Genomic DNA, 14,535 nt, shown 5'->3' with positions numbered 1-14,535 from the left:
TCTTTTCTACGCTGTTGTGTTCTAAAAAATAAATTACAATATAAACTTAGTTTTTTGCTAGACAGTATAAGATTTTTAAGTCACAGTAGGGGTTCGGAAAACTCTGACCCGACAAACAAAAATATTCGGCCTTCGACGTAGTTTTAACTAGAAAAAACTTAATAAAAGCATCCAAAATTTAGCTTTATTATAAAAAATATTCCTAATTATGCTCTAAATTAGATTGATTGAAAATAGTAGTGCATTTCTGATTTAAACTTTAAAATTATGTTCTAAAAAATTCTGTAAGTTTTTTTTGTAAAAATTTTAAAGTTATAGTGGCCCGCGAAGACATTTTTTATTAATCTGTCCATCAAAATACTTGTAGATGTGAGTCGTAACTTACTTAAGGTCGGTTTACAGTTTTATTTGCTTATTTAAAAACATTTTAACAAAATAAGTTTTACTTCAATTAGTTTGTTCAAAAATTTTCTAATGAAAAAAAAACTGAAAACATAATTAAAATTGATAAAGATTATAATTATATATTTAAATAATATGCTCAAATAAAAAACACAAAATATTAATAGCAGTTTTAATATTACAAAAGGTATAAAACATTTTTCTTTAGGTCAAAAAGAAACTAATAAATATCATAAGATTTACAACTTAAATATAAATCAATTGGTAGTTTATAATGTTTGTGTTTATCTTTTTTTAAACTTACTCAAATAAAATTAGGAAAAAATTTTGATATAATTTAAAAGATCAAAAAATATTGTTTAATGGTCAATTTTTTAGTCATTAGTGTAATAACCTTTAAATAATATTTTTTAAAACAAGGTTTGGCTTAATAACTAACCTATCAGCAATCTACTTAAAGAACTTCAAGAAGTAAATCAATTTTAAAAACAAATACACAAATAATATTATTTATATAAACTGTACAAAATAAGTTTGTTTAGTTAAAGTCTAATAATAATTTATGAATAAAACAATTAAATTCTAATATACAGCTTTTTAATTCAAAAAATTTAACAAACAATTATAGCAAGAATAAATGTAGTTTTTGTTTTGGTTGTTGTACTACGGCTTTAATCAAAGTTAGATGTTATAATTTAAATTTTAGTAAAAATGTTTTATTAAGAGTTTCATAAACAAATATTAGATCTATTTTAAACTAAATGAGTTTTGTTGAATGTTATATGTGTACAAAAAATTTTGACTTATTTTTCTTTACTGAAACATCATTAAATCCTAATACTATTGATCCAAGTTTTTCTCCCTTAGGTTATAATATTATCCGTAATGATAGACTAAGCAGAGGGGGAGGCGTTGCTGTCAATTCAAAAAAATTCTCTTAAATTAGTTGAAGTTAAAACTAACATTATTTCCTCTGATGGTTTTGAATTAATATGATTTGATTTGATTCTTAATGGACTAAAAATAAGATTTTTATGTGTCTACATCCCTCCAAATTTCAAAATCTCTAATAATTTTTTCAACTATGATCAATCTAATCAGACACTTTATGCCAAAAAAGTTTCCTTTTTACATTCTTAGTGACTTTAACTTACCAAATATAGACTGGAATATTCCAAGCACAACATACAATGACTGTCAATGAACTTTACTAAATTTTGTTCAGATAATATTTTTACACAACTTATTAATTCCCCAACACATAAAGACGGTAACATTCTTGAATTGCTGCTTTGTAATTGTATGGGTTTGGATAGAGTTAAGTTTCATTCGGTTGGTTCACCTTTAACCGATGCTAATGACCACAGCGTTATTTCGTTTGGCATTAGTGTTGATAGGGGTATAAAGCAAACTTCTCGGTCACTCTACCCAGATTTTTACTGAGCAAACTTTGACAACATCAATAATTTTTTTTCGAAATTAAATATAACAATTAAAAATTTACAAGAATTTTATGATGAATTCATAAATAATAAACTTTTCAATCAAACAATTTGTGCCTTTAACTAAACATCACAGAAAATCAAAAACATATCCTTTTAGTATAAAAAAACTTTTGAGAGAAAAACTAAAAATCTATAAACAATATAAATCAGATAAGCAGATGATACAGAAATACAGTTTCAAATAAATATCAAAAAGTTGTAATATGGAACATGAAAAACGTTTTCTCCAGAACAATAATGTAAAAAAAAATACTGCTATGTTAACTCTAAGCTAAAGATAGCACCTGCTTTTTCTGTTTTGCAAGACGAAAACAATTTAACAATAGTACCCGATTTTAATAAAGCCCCTTTTTTTAATAGAGCCTTTGAAAAGGTATTTTTTAATGATGATGAAAACAAAAGTTTTAACCTTATTGATTAAGACTGCCTAGAAATGTAGGATTTTTTTTATTAGCAATGAAGAAATATTGTTTATTGAACGAAAAAAAAGCGCTCAAAAAATTTGGTCGAAGGACCTAGTGTACGAAAAAACCTTTCGGTTATTGAGTCATTCACCAGGATACAGTTTAATGTCATGTTCAGGACACATATGACATTTGAAATAATTAATCTATTAACTATTTAACAGATAAAATAACAAGAACACCGATAATATTCCTTCGTTTTTTACTAAACGTACTATTTGTTCTATATTTTTTCTAATATCACTAATCTTTAATTGTTCCTTGGCTACATCATCTAATACCAAAACAATGGAAAATTTCATATATATTACCAATACACAAAAAAGGAAGCAAGTTTAACCCTTTAAATTCCAAATTTAATATAAGTTTTATTGGTACTTCTAATACTATTTTGAACTGCTACTTACAATTGAATACCAATTTTGTAACTTTTTTTTCTTAGTCACTAAAAAAGCCTAAGTTTGAATTTAAACCAGATGTTAATTTTTTATATAGATCTTTTGTTTTAATGTGTTAATGCAAGATAAAACTTAAGTATAAGTATATTTCAATAACTTTTATCAGTGTGTGTAGAACTGTAATGTTAGAAAAAACTTATTATATTTCTAGTACAACTAACAGCAAAAAACTATTGAAATTAAGTCAAGCGTAAACCACTTAATCAACACAATAAATAGCAGATATATCTTAAAAATATTTATATCTGGTTTAATTTCAAACTTAGGCTATTTTAGTGACTAAAAAAAAGAGTTACAACATTAGCATTCAATTATAACAAGCAGTTCAAAATAGTATTAGTAGTTGTGACTGACTGATGAGTCCTAATCCGGACGAAACCGGTCTCAGTCTACCGAAAGCTTGTGGTCAGAAGATCGAATTGGTAAGATCAAACCTTGTTTACTTGAGCTTGTCTCACGGCCTATGAAAGTCCAGGCTCCGGCTCTGTAGACTTTCGCCAATGTTTTCGGTCGTCAACACAATAAATAACACAAACAAACTTCAAAATACAACAAAATGGTTTAATTAAATAAATTAACTGTATGATAGGATTATTTTTGCTTGCATAACATTTGCTTGTAAGTATATAAAGTATGGTTTCAAGTTTTACTTGACCAAAAAATTTAGAAAGTTTTCTTAATATACAAATTTTTATTCACTATAAATCTTTGCACTAACTAAACTCTTGAACAAAGGCTCTGCCATTGATAATCTTTTGTTAGAACTATTAATTGTAATTCTAACGGACTTTTATCTATTCTTAACATGATTAAAAACACACTTCGTAACATTTTCCCTGATTCTTGTTACCTTGAGGTTTGACTTATAGAACTGTTTGAGCAACATAATTTAAAGTTTAGACAACACAACTATTAATTTTGCTAGGTATGACACTTTCTTTTAGAATAAAACTGATTTTCAAGTTAAAGTTAATCGAGCTTTAGCTGTAAACTAAACTATTTATGTTATTATCTTTAAACAACTTTCAAGTTGAACTGATTTAGATTTCACATCAGGCAAAAGTAGTATAAAAAATTTTCCAGTAAATAAACATCTCTGTAGTTTAGTCTATTTTTTCAGGTTTTAATACTTGTTTAATCATTAAACTTAAACTAATATTAATTTTAAAAAACAAATAATAATAAAGTAATAAATAACTAACAGAAATCTAACAGAAATGGAAAAAACAAAGACAAAAATAGTTATATGATTACAAATTTTATAGGTTAATGCTCAAATTTATAAAGATAGTAGTCTTGTATTTACAAACACAATCTGTAAATTTAGGAACACTTCGCATTGAACAAACTTAAGTTCAAAACTTAAATCAAAGGTTAATATTTATTCTTAAACATTTTTAAAATTTTTTTGTTTATTTTTATTGGATTACATTTCTTTAAATAAATTTTAAAATGGGAATCTAGAAAATAATTAAAAACAACATAACTTTAATGTGATTACATGATTATTAAACTTTGAAGTAGTAAAAAAAGTCACTTTAATAATAAAGTAAGCTATGAAATATATTTAACTTAAATGTACCGTTGAGTTTTAACTCCTTCTGCTTCGAGTGTTTTGAATATAGAGTTGTAAAACAGAAAATTACAATTGTTTTTAATGTTGCTACCTAATAAATTTTTGAAAATTTTGCATATCTTACTTAAGTTTATTATCATTAAATGTTAAACAGATTCCATGGTATTAGTAGAAAGTTTAAGTTTTACAAAAGAAAAATGATAGGCCCGTTATTAGCCGAAATTTTCATTGCGTGTTGCGGTCAAAAAAGTTTACAGAGTATACGACACTAAAAATAAAAACACAGTGGTATAAAACTCATGTTGGTTCCAACTTCTTCGTCTACTTGGGTTTTAAAGTGTTGCTTTTGTCTCTCTTTCATTTATTTGTAAATAAATAATCGCCATATGATCGCGGAAGTTAGCAAGCTCCTTCTACTAGTGCTTACTCTAAAGCTCTTTAGGTTGTTAAGAAAATGTGTTTAAAACTTAGTGTTGGACGACCGCATTTGTGTAAGCTAACGACCATCTTGCTGTAAAAAAAAGACTTTTTGATTTTTTCGTCACCGATCTCTACCTTACTCCACATTGTGACAAATTAAAACACTATAAAAACACAAAAGTACAGCCAAAAGTTTTGAAAATAATTTTCTATTTAAATTTAGTGTTCAGAAATCGTTGAATATTTTAAGTTAAGTCACTAAATTTCTGATTTTAAAAGTTGAAAAATCTACCAGTTTATTGCAACATTTTGTTCAAATTAATTTCGGACAACAGTCCTTTATCAGTGAACTTTAAAACTAGTAAGTTCACTGATGAAGGACTGTTGTCCGAAATTAGTTTGAACAAAATGTTGCAATAAACTGGTAGATTTTTAAACCGTCGTTTATTTATTTTTTGTAACTACTGATGCAGGGAAAAAAATCACTAGTAAAAACAATTGACCTGTGTCCTGGAACGATTTGCGAATTATTCATAAATCTTGATTTAAAAAGAAAATGCTGCTAAACTTTAAAAAGCAACTAAGTTTAAAAATAACCAGTACTATTCTAATCTTAACTTATTACTATTTTTTATTAAATTTCTTATATGTATAAAAAATTTAACACTTCAATAAAACACAAAAAGTCAAAACTAAAAAATTTTTGTTCACTTTTCAAATGTTTAAGTTTATAGTATATTTTATTCTAAGATGCTTAACGTCAAAAAAAATTAATATTGTACTTCTTGTTATAATTATGGGAACGAAAACGTTTAACATACACAATAAGAAAATAATTAGGTTTAAATTTTAATAAATAGTTTAATCTATATATTTAATTGTTTTATAAATTCAAAATAACATATTTTAATATAGAAAGTCTCCTTAAATGTTTTTATAAAAACTTGAATTGTCAGAATTTTGATTGTCATGTAACTACCTAAAATGGGTGCACAGCAGCTTAAATTCTGCCAATTCACATTATAAAAGTTTTAATTACTGAAATATCTCTCTATTATAATTTTTTTTTTCAAATTATTTTTACAATCATAGTCGTATTAACTAGACATTCATACTTTTTTTCGATTTTTAACTGTGTTTTGAGGTATAGATAAAAGAAGTTATTAAACATATAATTTTTTTTAGCAATTATCTGTTTTAATAAAAAATTTTTTTTAAACATTTATTCATTATACCATCATACTCTTATTAACTAGACCTACATGATCATTTTTTTAAAATATTTACTTTAAAGACATGTGGCCCCTTAAAATTATTAATAAGAATTTGTTAAAAAAACACATTGAAAATTTACGGAGCCTTAGCCTGGACTTAAATTGCCGTGAGACATGCTCAAGTCAAAATAGAGGCTTTATCATACCATTTCGATCTTCAGACTACGACTCTCGATAAATTCTTTCAAAAAGATTGAATCATAATATAACTATCTAAAACATATTGTATGTAATTTTTCTAAATGTTTATTATTATAAACTCTGTAGAGCTATTATTTTTATGGGCTGCAAAACTCCGGCAATTTAATTAAGGACCTACGAACAAAAGTTGTTGCCTGGTGTTAATCTAACTATGGCATATTATATGCATCTAAATTAAACTATCAATGCATACTTGATAAAATTCGGTTTAGTTTTTTAGCTCTTTAGTATGCCCAAACTCTTAAAGAAGGCAAAAAATATTTAGTTTTTTTTTCAAATTCTTAAATTCAACAAGATATATCTAGTGTTAAACTTACTTTATTGATAGTTTTACAAAGCAAAAGTTACCTCTCACGAATCTAAGCACATCGTGTCCACAGAAATAGAGCGTAACTAAATGAGAGAACGTACTGAACGAGAGTTAGCAAATAAACTGTATATACAGCTGTTCTCTTAAAATGCATTTAACTAAATACAGTTTCGGGATTTCCTTTTTTTTTCTTTTACAAAAATAATTTTCATTTAAGGTATGAAAAAAAAAATTAATAAACTTCTGTGCATACAAAGTGTTTTTTACTATGATTCAAGCAATTTAGTAAGTGGTATCTAGCGATGATGTTTTCCTGATCAATTCAGTTAAGATCGAAATCAATCGTATATTGCTTGAGAGACTGATGTTTTCGTCGTGCAGTACAGTCTACAGCTTACCAATATTTTTTTTTGCTTTAATTATTTTTAACCCAATTTAAAAAAAAATTTTTTTTTGTACAATAATGTACAAATCGCTGAAATTGAAAAAAAAATTTAGTGTAGATTTATATTTAGTAGGTTTTTTTCAAGATAATAATTTATAACTCTTCTGCTTTACTAATAAAAAAGGTGCACAACAATTCAAATTTCAATATTTTATAGTGGTTGTTATTTATTGCTTTTGATTTATTTTAATTTTTAACCATTATGTCAATTATTCATTGTGATTTTTTTTTATTCAAATCAAGTTTAAAATATCGTCAAGTAAAACATTCAAGTTTAGTAAAACATTAGTACTTTTGTAGATTATATAGTGTATATTTTTCCATCATAATCTTTCATATTTATATCTTCTGGTATATTTTGATTCTAAATTAATTTTTAGATATAGAATTTTTTACAAATCTTAAATTATCATGCAATAAAATGTGTTTAGTGAATTAGAATACCTTCAAATAAAATTGAAATGTATTTTATTTCTATTTTAAAGAATAAAATATTCAAACTTTTTAGTTTTTTAGTATATAAACTAGTAAGTTTTAAGCCAAGTTTAAAAATTCATTAGCATATAAACAAATATTGGTAGAAACCTAGCACATGATATTTAACAATCTAAACAAAAAAAAAACTAACTACGTTCTCGAGTATTTTAACATTTACATGAATTAAATTAAATTTTAAATACAAAAGGTGTTGAAATTTATTGTAATCGAAATAGAAAGAATTTGATGATTTACTTAAACTAAATAGTTAATAAATCTACTTAACCATAGACATATTTTATATGTACTGACAATGTATTTATTTTAAAGTTAAGCAAATAAATCAAGAAATTCTTTTCAAAAGCTACAAGTGCGTAATACTAAAAACAATAATTTAAGTTCTAATAATTTTTAAAACTATCAACAATCACTAATTTATTCAAAACAAAAATAACAGTCAATACTCGTCTGTTCTATATCTTAAAAATCGCTTTTACCATCTAAAATGATAACAATTTAGAAAAGTATCAAAAGATAAACTTTAATCATTCATTTTCACTGAAGTGTCTCGATTTCTCAGAGCAACATTGTTCCTAGCTAAGTCTTGCTTGACTGTGTTAGGTAGCTTTCCAGTCACTGATATCGCATAGCATCCTGGTCTACAGTTCCCTGTATATTAATGATCCAAATAACATTTTACGAATACAGTACTGATAAAAATTTAGACAGTTTATTTACTCCTTAAAAATAATAGCGATATACAAAAACTCTCTAATACTCATTACGCAGTTTATCTCAAGTTGATAAAAAATATACAGTTTACTCTAAATATTGTTATTTTGTTCATACATATCGTTAAAAGGCTTTTTATTAAAAAGGTGGACAAGTAGATCATTGAAATTTAAGCTTAATGAAACATATATTTCAATAATTTTGCTTCTTTGATCTTGATGCTAGTTTCAAAAACGCAATATGGCAATGGTTGTTGATCTCTATAAGGGAAACTGATTTACTGATGAAACATCAAAACTAATAATAAAATATTCTATAAGTTATTTAATTGTGAAATTAAGAAAGAAAAGAAAAAAAATATTTCGTAAAAGTAGAACCTACTTAATAAATGTTTATTTTAGTTATTAGATAACTTTTACAGCTTCTCAGTGTACCTTTTGAGATACACAAGACTAAATTGAGAGTTACTAAGTTTTTTATCATAAAAATAAATTTAAAAAACAAAAACTTCTAAATGACCCAACTTTTTTTCTTCTAGAATTTAAAGCTAGATTTTTTACTAGAATTTATTTTAACTATATTTTGGGAATATTCTTGGTAATGTACTTTTTTTTTTGATCTTTGAGAACTCTTACAGATATACAATAAAAGTGCATGTGTCTTTAAATAAATTTCAAGCAATTCGTTAAAAGATAATGTATTTTGATTTTTACAAAATAAAGTATGTCAGTGGTTCTTACATAGTTGTAAAAGTCACAATATAAAATATACTCTAATATTAAGGATTTTAGCTAAAAACCATATGACAAGATATGTTTAATCGAATTCTAAATTTCAACCTTAAGTACCCAAAATTACTAACAAAATAACAAATAGATTTGATACAAACACAACTTTAAAATATTTTAAGTAATAAAAAGAGACCTAGGATTATGAAAAATATATAAGTAAAGTACCCTTAGTTTTGCATTAATAAAACAAAACAAATCTGTGTCAGCCTGAGTTAATTAAAAAAGTTCAAACTAGCCTGAGTTATCAAGACTGTGTGGCAAGCACTGTTGTAACTTATTTTGATATATAATAAAAATCTCACGTATTCTTTGCCATTTAGCAACCCAACTCTCTTGAGGAACCATCAAGGCAATCATACTGTTAAAAATAATGCATAAATTAAAGTTCTAAATAATAAGCCATTAAACAATTTAATTTTGTTGTAATTAAAAAAAATGTTTATAAAGTTATACTCATTTATTTACAACTTTGAGAATTTAATCTTCTATAAAAAAGGTTAAGTTTAGTAGTTAAATTAACTAAAAAAAAAAACTTTATAAAAAAATAATTAATCTTAACTCCTGCTTACCCATCAAAAGAGGAGCTAGTGCAAGCATAAACTTTCTCCCTATTGTGTCTAAGATGAAGATATTCTTCACAGTTATCACAACCATCGGTATCAAATTGATCTGCAGTCTGTATTTATGAGCAAAAAATTAAACTTTACAGAACTTTGAATAAAACCATGAATAATTATTTAGTGATTGTACTGACAATAAGAGTATTATAGAAAATTAGTGGTCCACAAAATCCAAAGGCTAAATCTGGCCATAGCTTGCTAAGATCAAATAAGTTCAGGTTTTGATTTGAAAAAAGATAGAAAATTGCTTCTGGATTTATTAAAAAAAAAGGTGCTATCTGAAAGTAGTCAAATTTAGATAAAGGGCATGGGGGGTAATTAACATTTTTCACAATTTAGTCTTAATTTATTGAGTTTTAGATAAGCTACAAGTTATTTTTTACAGATTTTTTAAACTCAAAATAATTTATATTATATAGCCTTTTAAAGTTGCAGACTACAATAGGTTCCCTATGGGAGGCACAAATTTAATGAGCAAATAACTAGAAATCACTAAAAATCTATCTCCTCCTACGTTTTTTGAGATAACTACCTAAAACTTTCAAAAAATGTTCCTTGCAATAATTAGAAAATTCCGTTGGAACAATTTTTTTTTTTCAATTTTTAAATAAATATGTTATGGCAGAGAAAAAAACTGTTTAATATTTTTAAATTCCTTGAACAGAATTATTTAATATTGCAAGAAACATTTCCTGAAAGTTTGAGGTATTTATCTAAAAAAAATGTAGGAGAAGAAAGATTTTTAGTAAAATAGTCTTTTTTGCAATTTTAGTTTGCGTCTCCCATAAGGAACATATTGTTGCCTCCAGCTTTGACCTGCCATACCTCAAAAATTATTTTAAATTTTTAAAATATTTAAAAAGCATCTTGTAGCTTATTTAAAATTCTATAAAATAAGATCAAATTGTGAAAAAAAAAGTTTTGTTCAACTTGTTAAAAATCTTTACAATTTTAGTTTAACTATTTTATTCACATTTAAATATACAAATAATGTAAAAACTCTACAAATACAGCTCATTTAATATTTGGTAACTGTAACTTTAAGAAACAGCAAAACTTTAAACTTTTCACAGAAAAAAAGTTATACTACTTTATACTACTATTTTTCATCTAAACCAGGGCTATAAAGAAATTATACTATATATTATTTAGATTTTTTTCAAAATTTCTCAAATTCCAGGTTTTTCTAGGTTTTTTTTTTGCCTAAATTGTCAAATTCCAGGTTTTTTCAGGTTTCCAGATAAAGTGGCAACAAAAATGAAATTAAATGTTACAATGCTTTTAAAAACAACAAGCTTTTTTTATGATAAGCTATACATTGTACTTTTATTCACATAAGTTTGAACTATAAGATGAACAACAACTTCTTTAGCAACTGTTTACAGATATAAAAGTAAGTAACTTAGTAAATAACATTTACTTATATCAACGTCATTAAGCTACAAAGAAATCTATTATTGTTTTTTCAAGTTTGAAGATTAAAAAATTTTTGCATTTGTTTGTACAAGTTACCAGCTTCTGAAAATAGCCTTTTAGAATAAACAGAAGATGGTGGTGCCAAAAGATACCTTCTTGCAAACCTGGCAAGATGTGTGTATTTTTTCTTGTTTGAGTTCCTTTCAAGACAAGACACAATTTTTTTTTGGCTAAAGAAACTTTATTTGCTGAAAAAGTTAAAGAATCTGAAGCCAAAAAAAAATTATTTCTGTCTTGATCTCTAATAGGCAGCAGTTGTTGAACAGAATTTTAGACTTTTCACAGAATTATTTTATACTACTATATATTATTTTTCATCTAAACTAGGGGTGGGCAACGTACGGCCTGCAGGCCGGATCTGGCCTGCAGGGTGAAAAAGACTGGCCCCAACCGTTTTTTAGTTTCAATAGGATCCAAGCAGCAAATGATCGGCCCGCGAGCAAATTTACAGGTCCGCAAAGGGTCAATGTTACAATTTTTTATAAAACTTTGCATAATATTTTTACAAAACAAAATAGTAAGAATTGACTTCCAAAACATGCTAAAAAATTACATTATAAATTAATGTGTACTAATAAATACTAATAAAAAACATTTTGTTGTTCTAGCTTAGTTGGAATATCTTTTTGTAAAATTACCCAAATCAAAGTGTTTTTTAAGTACAATACTTTAAATACGTACCTTTGTCAATTACAATGTCAATTCTATTTATAGACGTTACTCAAACATCTGACATGTCTTAATTTACATCTTAAGTTGTCAGACTTGGGAAAATTTTTTGAGTTTAAGGAATTTAAAACAGTGTTCAACTGTATCCATTAAATTAGATTCTGGCTGGATCCAAAACTTTTATTTATATTACAATTTAATCGGATCCGTATCTCGACTTAAAATTAGTTTCAAGTCAGATTTGGATCTAAAAAGTCATCATTTAACTGTATCCGGTAAATTACTAATTTGAAATGCTCCGGCCTCAAAAATACTAAATTTTTCAGGATCCGTCAGTTGATTGAAAAACGTTGCCCAGCCCTAATCTAAACCAACGCTAAAAAGAAACTTATTTTGTAATAAGAAAAAAAAAAAGTTGAACAATTGCTGCCTCTTAAAATTATAGTAACCAAATATAAATTAAGCTGAACTTGTAGATTTTTTTATACTAATTAAAATACTTAAAGTAGAAAAAATACTTTAAATAAGCTGATTGCTGAAAACAAAGTCTTTCAAAACTAATTGGATCCGGATCCAGCCAAATCTCAGCTAGGATCTGGAGGGATTCAGATCTTGGATTTGGTAGATCACTAGTATGATTAAATTGTGAAAAAATATACTTCCCTAAAATTGCCATGAAAAATAAATTTTTGTCACTTGAACATTAAAAAAATTATTATAGAATATTGTATATGTAACTAAAATTTGGTTAAGCTTTATGCAAAAAAAAAAGGGAAATCCAGTATTTTTATGAATCTAATTAAATTCTAATCTGTTTAGGATATATTTGCTCCCTGATTCAACTACCATCAATTTCAATTGTTGTATTATAGTAAGCTTTAAGTGTCTAAATACATTATATTAGTATAAGCAAGTTTGATAAAAATACATCTATTTCATCAACTGGGCTAATATTTAATAGTTTATTTTTGAATAACTTAAAATTACACAGATACTAAATCTAATTAAATAATTGATTAAATTTTTTTTTCTTTAAAGTGTATGGTTGATCAAATTTACAGATACACCTCAAAAATTCTCACTTGTTTATCAAACATTTAATTTATAAAAATAGAAATAATTTGTTATTTTAGTCTATATACACATTACCTTAATCAGTGAGCATACCAGACAAGCTCTAAGTCCTCTCAATGATTTTGGCACTGTTTCCAAATAGGCATCCATAATGAATGTGTTTTAATACTAAATTAAAGTTTATATACAATCATTTTAAGTTAGAACTAGATTTAACAAATATACTCAAAAATTTTAAATAATAAAAATAACTATATACTTGATTAACTATTTTGCAATAAAGATATATTATGCAAATTATATTGTGCACCTTGCTTATTTTATTAATGATGGTGAAAGTAGTGAGTTACTTTCACTCGTTTTTAATGTCTATGAACCTTTAATAATGGAGTTCGTATTTAAGCAACCAAGTTCCGATGCAACTATTAATGGATACTGGAGTGAGTTTTTAGTAAAAAGACAATTCAAGTATAATTTAAAAATTATTTCAGTTGTTTTTTTACCTTTTACTTGCTTTCTAATTTTAAGTTTTTGTGTTTGAAAGTTTTTTATGATCAAAAAGTTAAAATATCTAGTTATATTTGTTTTCTTTTATTTTCAACACAACTTTATATTTTTATTAATTATTTAGCTTTTTAACATCATTACTATCACAACCAACATTTCAAGATTTTTTTTTTCTTTTATTTATTCAGGGTTGTTACTTTTTTAGGCAGAAAAGCTAGACAAAATGAGCTTGAGTTTATTTGCAACTAGGCATCTAATCTTAACCTTAAAATGTATTTTCTTTTAGTAAAAAAGATTAACAAAAGAATTTAACCTTGTGAGTGTTTGCCAATTATTTTTAGTTAAAAGGTGATTTTTTATCTTAGTAAATTTAAAGATAGGGCAAGTGGAATAACACGTGATGAGCTCAAACTCACTCGCTTGACCTTCAGAAAACATTTATTGTTGCAGAGGTGAGTGTGAGTATTTATGATGTTTTTCTACCTTGAAAAAAAAAATTATCTGACAAGCAAAAATTGTTATCAGTCACTAACTTTTAAGATTATTTTTCAGTGATTTATTGTGCACAGTTTATTAAGATGCTATATGGTTTGATTTCAAATTACTAACAGCAGGAGTGTAAATAAAATTTATCAAACTTGAATGAAAATGGCATGAAGAATAACTTTGTTTTACTTATCAAGAGCCAGATTCAACGCAGAACATTTTACCTAATAATAAATTGTAAATCAACAAAACAAAAACTTAAACAGTATAAATTAAATATTTATTTTTTATGGTAGAAAAATAAGTCAATTATTATATTTAATAGTTCTAAAACTGAATAAACATAACTAATTTACAATCCAACAAATAATACTTTTACAAAAAAAACCAACTAAGCTGAGCCAACCAATATATATTTTTTTTTAATGTTGAACTAGCCTAAGATTTTTAACCCTGTTGATAAAATTATAAACATATTATTTTATTTGAAGAAAACTTTAGTTATTTTAAAAACCCCTTAAAAGAAACAAATTAAACATTTCAAATAAAACAGATTACTTGAAGTCACTGAACAAAACTAGTTACAATACATATTATAATTTTGAATAGTATTTTATGATGATCTTTCAAATCTATACTATAAAATTG

At 25.5% G+C, this 14,535-nt stretch overlaps 1 protein-coding gene across 1 annotated transcript; it reads right to left on the bottom strand.

The window, feature by feature from the left end:
- Positions 1-7,738: 7,738 nt before the first annotated feature.
- LOC145834387 (transcription elongation factor SPT4-like) lies at positions 7,739-13,064 on the bottom strand. Its single transcript, XM_082941803.1, has 4 exons — positions 12,970-13,064; positions 9,625-9,731; positions 9,358-9,413; positions 7,739-8,201 (listed from the first exon to the last, which is right to left on the bottom strand). Exons 1-4 carry the CDS (start codon positions 13,042-13,044, stop codon positions 8,074-8,076), a joined length of 366 nt encoding a protein of 121 aa, XP_082797929.1. The 5' UTR covers positions 13,045-13,064; the 3' UTR covers positions 7,739-8,073.
- Positions 13,065-14,535: the final 1,471 nt, after the last annotated feature.

The sequence above is a fragment of the Thalia democratica genome, chromosome 4 (genome assembly GCF_965202585.1).
Source record: "Thalia democratica chromosome 4, ktThaDemo2.hap1.1, whole genome shotgun sequence".
NCBI classification, from domain to species: Eukaryota; Metazoa; Chordata; class Thaliacea; order Salpida; family Salpidae; genus Thalia; species Thalia democratica.
The sequence above is the reverse complement of the archived record's forward strand: the minus strand, read 5'-3'. Positions and strand labels throughout refer to the sequence as shown.

Bases quoted from the DNA above. Each gene is read 5' to 3' on its own strand.
- LOC145834387 (XM_082941803.1), bottom strand. From the start codon at position 13,044: ATGGATGCCTATTTGGAAACAGTGCCAAAATCATTGAGAGGACTTAGA. The intron at 9,732-12,969 runs GTAATGTGTATA...TCATAAATACAG, and splicing joins TGGTATGCTCACTGATTAAG to ACTGCAGATCAATTTGATAC. The intron at 9,414-9,624 runs GTAAGCAGGAGT...TATTTTTAACAG, and splicing joins ACTAGCTCCTCTTTTGATGG to TATGATTGCCTTGATGGTTC.